This window comes from Argiope bruennichi, chromosome 9 (genome assembly GCF_947563725.1).
Source record: "Argiope bruennichi chromosome 9, qqArgBrue1.1, whole genome shotgun sequence".
Classification (NCBI taxonomy): domain Eukaryota; kingdom Metazoa; phylum Arthropoda; class Arachnida; order Araneae; family Araneidae; genus Argiope; species Argiope bruennichi.
In genome coordinates this window covers 78,133,724-78,145,387 of record NC_079159.1, presented here as the reverse complement: position 1 = coordinate 78,145,387, position 11,664 = coordinate 78,133,724, and the positions used below count along the sequence as shown (strand labels likewise).

The 11,664-nt window shown below is 28.8% G+C and overlaps 1 protein-coding gene across 1 annotated transcript; it reads left to right on the top strand.

Moving 5' to 3' along the window:
* Nucleotides 1-1,950: 1,950 nt before the first annotated feature.
* Nucleotides 1,951-2,811, top strand: LOC129984984 (inhibitory POU protein-like). Its single transcript, XM_056094919.1, has one exon. It carries the CDS (start codon nucleotides 1,951-1,953, stop codon nucleotides 2,809-2,811), a length of 861 nt encoding a protein of 286 aa, XP_055950894.1.
* Nucleotides 2,812-11,664: the final 8,853 nt, after the last annotated feature.

Sequence of the window (11,664 nt, the reverse complement as noted above, 5' to 3'; positions counted from 1 at the left end):
ATTTGAAAACTTTATTAAAAACAAGAAAAAATTGCACAGAAATGAAATTTATTTTATTTTAAAAATGTATCTTTAATTTTAAAATAATGCAAAGGGTGTCCCAAAATGAACACAAGATTTAATTTCCAACCATTTGTGCAGTAATCGTGTGATTTAACACTATTGGATACTTTTTATGGGATTATATGAAGTCAAAGGTTTATGCCAACAAGCTCATAATCACGCTTGCAATGAAGGAGCAAATTCAAAGCTGTATCAACGAAATTCAGCCACATTTATGCAAAATAGTCATGGGAAATTACGACCAAAGAGTGCATATATGGTAGCAAGGCCACGGAGGCCATTTGCCCTATGTGTTATTCCAAACATAACCCTATCCTTGTACTTTACGATTCAATAAAAGTATAACAATATAACTAAAATACAAAATAGGAATTTGAGTAAATCAAAAAGAGTTTTGTACATTTTCTGGGGATGAAATAATTAATTATAACTTTAACCTAAAAAAATTACTTTTAGAAAAACTAGTTAAATCATTCATTTTGAGATGCGACCAAATTTAATGTTTATTTTAAGAATTTTACTCTTTGTACTTACTCAATTAAAAAAAAAAAGTTTGATTTTTTTTTTTTTTACTTCTTTTTTTTTTTTTTTTTGTTCCTTGATGCCATATTTAGTAAATGTGGAGTTTAAAATTAAAAGTTCTGTAAAAAAAATCATTAAAATTTTATACAAAATCCTTTCATTGCGTTGCAAATTGATATTCTCTCACGGATTTGTTTAAATTTTAAAATATTGGTTTTTGGATTATTATGAGTTTTAATAATTATTTGTATTAATGAAATTATTAAAAAGCGCGACGAATGCAGTTTCGAAAATTATTCTAAGCGAAATTATTCTCAATTTATAGTTTATACTGGACTTCACTTCCGGATTCTCAATTTATTCCCGTTTAATTATTTCCGTTGTAACATTAAAAATATTTAGAATATTATATGTGTTTGTCGTTCTTGATATTTAAACGGAATATCCCTAAATTGAAACAAGACCCATTTATAAAAATGATAAACATACAGAATATGTATTTTCTGCTTTAAGTAAACTGTATATGCACTTTACAATTATATGATCAAAATATAAACATTTATCACTTTATTAGAGTTTCACACAAAATCCGAATGAGTTTGCCATTTAAAGTTTTGAATTCTCTGCTGTTACTTCCATAAAAAGAATGGGCAAATATAAAAGTCTGTGAGATCCTAAAAGATCGACAAATTCATCAGATATTCTTTTAAATAACTTTGGAAACTCTGTTTCGTTATTGAAGTCGGAATATTACAAAGCAGGATGCATTATTAACTTTTGTATCTGAAAATCAATGTAATTGATAAACATCCGGCTGTAAATAATACAAATAACTGAATAACATATTAAACTGATTTTTAAAAATCAAACTTTTTAATTGATTATTGCTTTGTCATATTAATATCTCCCACTGGATGGGGGACATCTCAAAAATGGGGATGAGAAACTTCCGGTAAGGTGGTTGATTCTCACCATCCTGGTGGGTACAGAAAGAAGTAGGGGTTGGCTACCTCGCATCGATGACGGAAATAGTTTCCCACGGGAAGGGTTGTACCTTGGCTGGTGATGGCCCTTAGGACTCCACCACAGTTCCCGCCAATGTTGCTGTCGCGGTGGTAAGGTCATTCAGTTTTATACGTGTGCCTTAGGGCGGGTTGGAGTAGTCAATTTGTGATTACCATATTAATTTCGTAATATAAAAAATTTTATATCCATTTTCTTTTAGTTCTGCTACTTATTATAAAAAGTAATATTTGCAGAAATCGCAGGTAAACGTCTATTAGTACTATATCACAAAAATTGTAATATTTATAAATATAAGCTTATATTCGATGTTTTATAACATTCTTAATTTTTCAGAATAATATGTTCCCAACTTTGGAAGACAATCTTCTCTCTCGACAACCAGACGCTCTTGCCAAACACATCCCCGGTAATGGACATGCTTCTGGTTCTGTTCATCTGAAGCACGAGATGATATACGGTCCCCATCCTAGCATGAACGCCACACACCCAGCCCACATGGACTCCATAGAATTAATGGAACCTCTATGTTCTCCCTCTCTGCCACCATTACCGTCCGAAACCAACAATGGACAGATGAGAAGTACGTTCTATTCACATTCTATGACCAACATGCCTCCACAGCAAACTATCCATAGCCACAGTATCCACCATAATCACCACCCTTATAGAGGAGGGTTGCCTACGCATACATTCGAAAGGATCCAGAACGACGATGTGGACCCTCGTGATCTCGAGGCCTTTGCTGAACGCTTCAAGCAGCGTCGCATAAAGCTTGGAGTGACTCAAGCCGATGTCGGCAGAGCTCTAGTTCACCTGAAACTCCCTGGTGTAGGTACTTTGTCCCAGAGTACCATCTGTAGATTCGAGTCCCTCACTTTGTCCAGGAATAATATGCTGGCCTTAAAACCTGTCCTACAGTCATGGCTGGAAGCGGCTGAGTGCCAGGCCAGAGGTAAGAAGAGAGACACACCATTTGTGTTGCCACCAGCTGATAGGAAAAGGAAAAGAACATCCATCGCGGCACTCGAAAAACGTTCTCTAGAGGCTTACTTTGCAGTGCAACAAAGGCCGAGTGGGGACAAGATAGCTTCCATTGCCGAAAAATTGGACCTTAAAAAGAGTGTCGTCAGAGTGTGGTTCTGCAATCAGAGACAGAAACAAAAAAGAATGAAATACTCGGCAAGTCAAAACATCAACTGAAGATGTCTTTTCTTAGACTTTATTCGTACATTTATCTCCATTTATGTAGTACTTAGATAAATAGACATAAATCCAAATTGTTAAAAATAAGATTCTGAAATAGTCAGGAATCAAATACTGTAAATAGGAATCTTGTCCAAAACAAAAACTTTTCTCTCTTCCAAGAAGATTTATTTTATAAGAAATTATGATTGCGTATTTTTTTTTCTTTTCAAAGACAACTATGATTAGCGATTTGTTAATTAAAAAACACATTTTTAGTTGGATAATCCATATAAGCTGGATGTATCTGTAAATTGTATGATACTACATGCATGTTGTAAAAATTGTTGAAAACTCTCTACAGGTCAGATCTATGTGCAAAAAGACTACCAAACTTAACATATATTTAGTTCTAGAACGAAAAGATACTAAAAATAATTTTTAACTTGATTTTTAAATAATAATTTGACAAAATTAATTATAATTTTAGCTTTTGCCTTCAATAACTTCAGAGCATATTGCTGTATAAAAATAATTTTTGCATCATTTAAAAATTCTAAAAAAAAAAAAAATTAATGGTACCAATTTTATTTCTGCAATCTCAATATTTTCTAATGCATGATTGTGTTTACATATAATTTTGTTACTTGTCTGCGATGTGTTTACAGGTTGGCATATTACCTGTAAATTACAACGTAAGACATGCATTATGCAAAACATCATCCAAAACACTTTATAGATCGGTCCATCAGTTCTAATATTACTATGACTGGTAGCTACTTTTAAGGCATTAGGTATTCATTAAGGAAAGGTTTTTCAAATTTTTAATAAGGATTTTAATTAAAAAAAATTAATTAAAGTTCTTTTTACGTTGTTTTTTCTCAATAATATGGAGCATATTATAGCACAAACACCACTTTAAAATTTAAGAAATAAAGAATTTCAAAGGTGCAATTTTTATCTACGTACAATTTTATTAAGACAATACTTTTCAATGTTTTGGTTGAAACTAGTCTTAGTTTATGCCCATGTTTCGATGATGTAAAAAACACCTTTTTTTTATATACACACATTATCAAGGATATAATAAAAAGTTAATTTTTAAAAAACAATATAAAGATAGGCAAATTAAGCCTAAAACATATCAAGTTACGAACTAGAGATTCGAATCTGCTTAGATTTTTTTTTTATATGTTTGAGATGAGTTTTATGGTAATGCGTCTTTTTACTCTCTCCTATAAGAAATAGGCAAAGAGAAAAAATATTGTAGTCATAAAATAAATTCGAACTCGAGATTTAAATGAACCTCGATTTTGAATTTCAGACCTCGCTGAACCCGAAAAATGCATTTTTAGAATTATGCTTATCTGTTAGTGAAGACGATAACTCAAAAACATATTGAACTAGACGGGTGAAATTTGGTATATGACCTATAAACCATATTTTTAGATTTATGCCACATTTTAAATGAAATACATTCGAAGGAAGTCTGTCGGTTCGGCTGTCCAAATTCATAAAAACACAATAACTACAAAACATATATAGTTAAACAGATAAAATCTGATACTGATTTGGCAACTATAATGTAGATCTATGTCAAGTTTGAAACCAAATCCATCAAGAATTAACCTATTATGAGTCTTCTTCTTCTTCTTGTGTACACGCGACCACCACGCCACCACTGAACATAGCAGTATGGACAGGTTTTGTTGTGGCCGACTGCTATTTTTAGCATAGTCCGTCCATAACACTGACGATTCACCACACTGACATCCTGCATGAGGCAGTTGGCCCCCAGCCACAAAGGGGTCAATCACTGACCTTCCTTCTAATTTTCCCGTTCACCTATTTTCCTATTAAACAAGGAACAGGCCATCACTTAAAGAAAATCTCCTCAAAATTCTCGTTCCACAATAACAGAAATTCAAACACTTTCACCTACTGTTGGTCTGTACATATACATGCATGTAAAAGCGATAAGACAAAAATGCATTGACTTAAATAAACGAAATACGGCATGTGATCTTGTGACTGCAACTGTAGTTCTTTGTCAAATTTTAGTTTCAATCGTTAAGAAAAAAGGGTTCAAAATACATATTATACATATTCGATTTTCTGACTCTTGTATATTATCGTGTACATGATGTATGTGTTTTTCCTCTTTCTCTCAGACATGAAATTTTAAAATAACAAAAACAAAATCATCTTTTTTTTTTTCCTTCGGTCATTCGGTTTTCTTTTTTTTTTTTTTGGTCATTTTTAATTATCGACCATATTTTTTTTCTAATTACACATACTATTAAATAGAAGTATAATTTCACGCAATTTTCAAGCAAGAGAGAAAAGTTTTGTTTAGCATCAACTTTTAAGAACAATCATTCATTGTAATTCTTATCATATTTTTAATCGCAAGTTAACTATTTTATCCTTCTTTCATAAATATTCTTGCTCTTTAAATATCTGACCTTTTAATGAACGTTTATTTACTTATAACAATATTTCAGTTTAAGGCAGCATCGAGTTCCGTTATCGTTCGGACATTATTATTTACCATTTTCATGATACTTTTAAACATAGTGACACCCCTGCAATAAATGCTATTGGCAAAAAATAAAAAATTACAAAGGTTTTATCATATCTTTTTGATTATGCCTTCATGATGTTCATATTTTAATTTCAACCGCATACGAAGAAATGTTGGAAATTTTACATGTTTCTGTATATATGAGATATTCTATCAAATTTCATTTCTCTAGTTTACTTCAATATTTCAATTGTAAACATTGATAAATGTATATTACTTTGTCCATATTGTTAAATGCAGTAACATCATTGTAATAATGAATATTGTGAACAAAAAAAAATATTTTCATTCATCTTAAAAATGTCTTAATAAAAAATTTTCTGGTTTATAGTGATGTTTCTTTTTTCAGTTTCTGCCACATGCAGTGAAATGTTGCCATTTCTGTATCCTTCTTCTTTAATACTTTTTTCACTCTAATTGTGAAAAGTTAAAAAGAAATTTTTCTACTTATCATTTTCCAAAATAAAGGTTGCCACATCTTGAAAGATAACATTTTATAATTAACTTTGAAAATAAATATTCATTGATGAAAGAGCCGATATATGAATTTTTTTGAAAATTTAAATTTTGTTTATGAAATTTTACAAATAAAACATTTTAGTATATTTTAAAATATCCGAATGTTCATTTAAGTTTTTTAAGCCATTACTTTTTCATGAGATTCTTTACAATTTAAAAGTTTTTGAGTTTTAGAAAAAAATATTAAAAAATACAGTTGTTTGATACATTTTAACTATTATTTTTCGGAACTAAAATTATTCTGTTTTTGTTGTTGTTGCTTCTAATCCCAGGTGTTATTTTTTCTAATCCAGGTGCGCTATACCTCCTCCATGAAACTAAAGATCTCTAAAAAGTCCAAAAACAATAGCGGATCCCTTAAAATCTCAAAAATCGTAAAATTTAAACTATTTAAGAATGTGATTGGGAGAGGCTTGATCTGCCTTGCTCCAAGGACATTCAGCAAAGATCCTCCGCCCGTGTTGGAAGATGAGGGATTTGGTGTGTCCACTCAAAAAACGAGAGAGAGCCGTTTGCTGTTTTCTAGAGATATTCAGGCGGTGATACCAACCGGGTCTCTTACCAAAGTACCAAGGGTGAGCAGGTGGATTCTCCAAAGTGCATTCGACTCCATCTTTTTGATAGAGGAGATTTCAGAATAAGTTAGTGTAGCATCATCATGAAATATGTCAGCTGAGGCAGTCTTAGTTAAGTTATCCGCAATGTCATTACCATTTAAATTACCATTACCATTCTGTTTTCAATTATATTTATTTATTTGTAAATGGCAACACATTTTATTGGAAAATATGTAGCTAATTTTTCTAATTCATCAATCATATTACATTTCATTAATTATATACATTATTATTTCTGGAAAAATATTTTGTTCTAAAATTATTATGACAAAAAAAATTAGAATTTAAAAAAAAATGAAAAATCATTTTTATTGTATTAATTCATATGAGTGCTTGTAAATTATAATAAGGGTAATTTTTCGTTATTAAAAACAAACTAATTAATTATACAAATATATTCAAAATTCTAATTTTAAAAGCTTTTTGTAAATACATTTTATAACTAAAGCAACAAACGTTATTTAGGGACATAAGTCTTTTAAATAAAGAATGATAAATATGATAAAAATGATGTATGATAAATAATTGATAGTATAACTAAAAAAATAAGGAAAAAAATCATTCTTTTTTTTTCCATAAATTCATATAAATACTTGTAAGTTATATTGATGATAATTATCCGTTATTTAAAGCAAACGAAATTATTATGCAAATATATTCAAAATTCTAATTTTTAAGCTTTTTATAAAAATAGTTTATAGCTCAAGCAATGAACGTTATTTAGGAGAATAAGTCCTCTAAATAAAGAATGAATAAAAAAAAATTATAATTGATAGTATACAAAGAATGTATAAAAAAATGAATTTTTAAAAAATAATGAACAATTCATTTTTATTTTATTAATTCATATAAATTCTTGTCAGTTATAATGAGGATAAATTTCCGTTATTAAAAGCAAACTAATTGATTATGCAAATACATTCAAATTTCGAATTTTTAAGCTTTCTGAAAATACAGTTTATAACTAAAGCAATGAACGTTATTTAGGAGCATAAGTCCTCTAAATAAAGAATGATAAAAAAAAAATTAGAATTGATAGTATAAAAAAATTAATTTAAAAAAATAACGAACAATTCATTCTTATTTTATTAATTCATATAAATACTTGTCAGTTATAATGAGGATAAGTTTCCATTAATAAAAGCAAACTAATTGATTATGCAAATACATTCAAATTTCAAATTTTTAAGTTTTCTGATAATACAGTTTATAACTAAAGAAACGAACTTTATTTAGGAGCATAAGTCCTCTAAATAAAAAATCATTCTGTAAGTGCAAATTGCGCTCTTGATTTAGCTGATAGCACAATTTCTAAAATAACCTGAACCTTGGCAGCTTCTTGCCAAAATAATAAGATTATATAATTAGGAGCATGGAATTAAATCAACTGAATATTCTGTACTAAGATCCAAATATAAAACACGATTGGTAAATAGTAAATTTTAAGATAATTATGCTCTTTTTAACTATTTTTATTAATGGAATGAAAGGTGGAATGACTGGAATGATGTTAAAATGGCCATGAAGTATTTAAGTAAAAATCAATAATTAATCAATTTTTTTAGACTTAAGCTTCAGTATGCAAATATCAGGTCAAACCAAATAATCATGATTAAAAGCTCAATTAAATCATAGTTTGTTGAGATAAATAGCTATACAAAAGATAGTTAAATCAAACTAAAAACATTCAATTTTCCAAGTGTCATCAGAAATAATAAATAAGCCTCAAATAACTGTTTTGTTTCGGATATTTTAGATTGTCAAGTCCATATACACTCTATTAAAATTCCATCATTGGTTTATCTGGATATTCACCATTTGTTGGTCTGTACGTTCAGAAGCATGAAAAAGCGATAACTTAAAAAACGCGATGGCTTGAGTATATCAAACTTGGAATGAGATTTTATGACTACAAATGTGGAATTGTGTCAATTTTTTATTTCAAAATTATTCGGTTGAGAAAAACACGTCTAAAAGAGAAATTCGATTTTCGGATACTATTAAACGTATGCCAACAAGCACACGACAGATCCAGTAAAAATGCTAAAGTTTTTAAAGCCAAGGTTTTTTATTTCGTAAATACTGTACGACAGTTCCACGGAAGGTGTTTTCTAGAATAATATCTTTAATAGAGTATATGCGAGAAAGTTTTGGGAAGATAACTCCCGTTGGTACATACCATATATTTATATAATTGAAATATGTGAATAATAAAATTATCGGTACAACACTCTCGATCATCGGTAATATAGTACTGTTGAAAAATGAAATTAATTTCACAGTTATCATCGTTTTAAAACTATCGACGGTATCCATAATTTTAAAATTATAGAATAAAGGAGATCCTATCGATAACAATAAAGAATGAAAATATCGCTAATATCGAATTCCTCGATACTATCGATAGCTCACTTATCGATGTTTAAGGAAAAGCGTCATATTTAAAAAAAAAATGCTTTTAACATGTCCTGTGAAGATAAGTTTTATTGTTCCATTAATTCACGCTCATTCATTCATTTCCTTAAATAAAAATATTAACTGCATGGTTTTGTTCGCATCATCCTAGCTTTTATTAAAAGCAGAATTTTTAAGAACTAGAAATAAAAACTAGATTTATAATAAAACTGACATTATTGAATTGAGATTTTAATTAAAATATTTAAGATGGAATTAATATAAGTTGATATTTCCAGACAATAGTTTCAAAAATTATTTTCATGAAACATCAAAATTTAGAAATCGAAAAGCACGGTATCAAATCGTTAGCAAAAAGAAAAAAAATTAAACAACTTTTATATTTACCGATTGAAAACTTTTGATTCATAATAAATAAACACAATTTTCTTTGAATGTATTCTATAATTAGCATCAGTATGTTGAACAACAAGATATCGGTACAACACTTTTGTTGTTGTTTAAATGGAAAAATAATGTTTGAAGTTTCGAATGAAAACTAGAAAACAGAAAATCAACAAAAAATCGCCTGCATATGAGGAGAAAGTTTTAGTTTATAATATTTATCATAAATAAAGTGTTTTTTCTTTAGCATTAGAGCATGGAAAGTGAAATGATAGTTTTATATTACCCTCTGTATTTAATTATAGTTTGAAATTGCACAATCCATTGCAAACAACACATATTTTATTTCAAAACTGATGTTAAGAAAATGATTAATTTCTTTCGAATCTTGTTGAAGACGAAGATGGAATTACATGACAATTAATGCCGTTTTCATCCCAGATATTTTTCTTTTATTTTTATAAATGTTTTTAATTACGTTTATACATATATTAATTCACTTAATTGTTTATATTATTTTATAAAAAAGCAGTTTAGTGTTTACTAATAAGTTTAATATTATGTTTATTTAAGAAATGAATTCTTCATGTTTATTATTTCTAAGTAAAGGCTGCGAAAATTTATTATTTGAAAGGTATCAACGAATAAAAAATATTTTGCACTTACATATGTTTTTGACTGTCCTATAAGCATTACTCTTATTTATTTTTTTTCGAACACAAAATTTTTAAAACCTGATTCTAATGCTGATGACATGGATGCCGGAGTATTTAGCAAACGGAAAAATAAAAACTTAATTAATCCAAAATTATTTTAAAATAACAGCATCAAATTATTTGCACTCTTACAGTGAGATATCAAATCATTATGATGAATTGATAAGATTAAGATTACATAAAGCCCAGATGGCGCTGCAAGAATTTTAAATAAATTATATACAAGACTTCGATAATATAAAAAAAAATATCGTTTGCATATTGAGAGAAATGAATTGCTTCCAACAACAACTATTTAAACGCACGTGCGAGAATAAAATTTAATACTTGGTAAACAGAAATCGGTAAAATTTTTGTTTTTTATCTTTTTAAGAAAAAATAAATATGATTGGGAATTTAATTATAAATTTTATTGCCAATATTTCAAGTATGTCCTACAAGCATAAATGTGTATGATTTTGCATATTTTTCAAGCAAAACATTCCAATAGAACTTCAATAAATTACACAGATTGTCCCAAAAAAGTATGATTACGAGAATTAACTTTCATTTCCCTGAATATTATTCCTCAAGTTACAAGTTTTAGTATATGAGGTGGACAATTGTATGAAAGCAATTTGGTTTCTGAGGAGATTTATACTAATGAATTAAAAAGAGTAAATTTTTTATACACACAAAGCTCTACATTTTTGAATACAAAATTGGTAAAGATATGATTGTTTTTAAATTTAGAAAGACCAATAAAAAATTTAGATGAAAACATTTATTTCAGAAATACAAATTTATACAATACAGAAAAACCCTCAAGAGCAAATATTTATCTAATAGTCATCATGACTTCAAAGAATTTACTAATCGTACATACTGTATCATCCACTTTGATTCGTGGACAACTGAAGCATCAACTTTACAAAGAAGGGAAAAGAAACTAGACATTTAAGATATTTCAGAGAAAAACTGAAATGCCGAGCAAGAAAATAAAATTATTTGCTTTCACATGTGAGTTTTCTAATAGAATAGCATATTTCAGTAACGAGGAAAATTCGGATATAGCTAACGATTTATGCTGCATGTAATCGTAATCCTGGGTTAGTTGTAAGAGTTCCGAATTCCCATATAGTTTTACAGTTTTATCATTGAACTTTATGCATCTTTTATTTTACTGTATGCTCTTTGAACTTTTTATACAATTTCAGATTCCTTATTGACCATTGTATAGCGCAGTATAGCCTTTCCTGGCTCTTGTGCCATTAAAACTAACCCTCCAATTCATCCAAATTCCTAATATCATTCTAATTTTTTTTTCATAATGGTTTACCAGTTACAATTTACTGAATCCTTATCTTCCTATAGAAGAATGGAATCGCCTCCATCCTCCATCCAGTATAAGAACTCATCACTTCAAGACAGACATTATAGAGAAAATTTCAACGTAATAAAGCATCTGTAGAGTATTATTGGAGATTATAAAGTGATAGAATAGTTATATGGACAATTATACGATTGAAAGCTAAAATTTTACATCAGGGCCCTACTTCAGATAAAATCAAATCCTTTTATTTTTTTCTAAAAAATGTAATTTGGGCATTTGGCATGTCCTATAATCGAGAAATAAATATTCAACTGTGAAAATCCA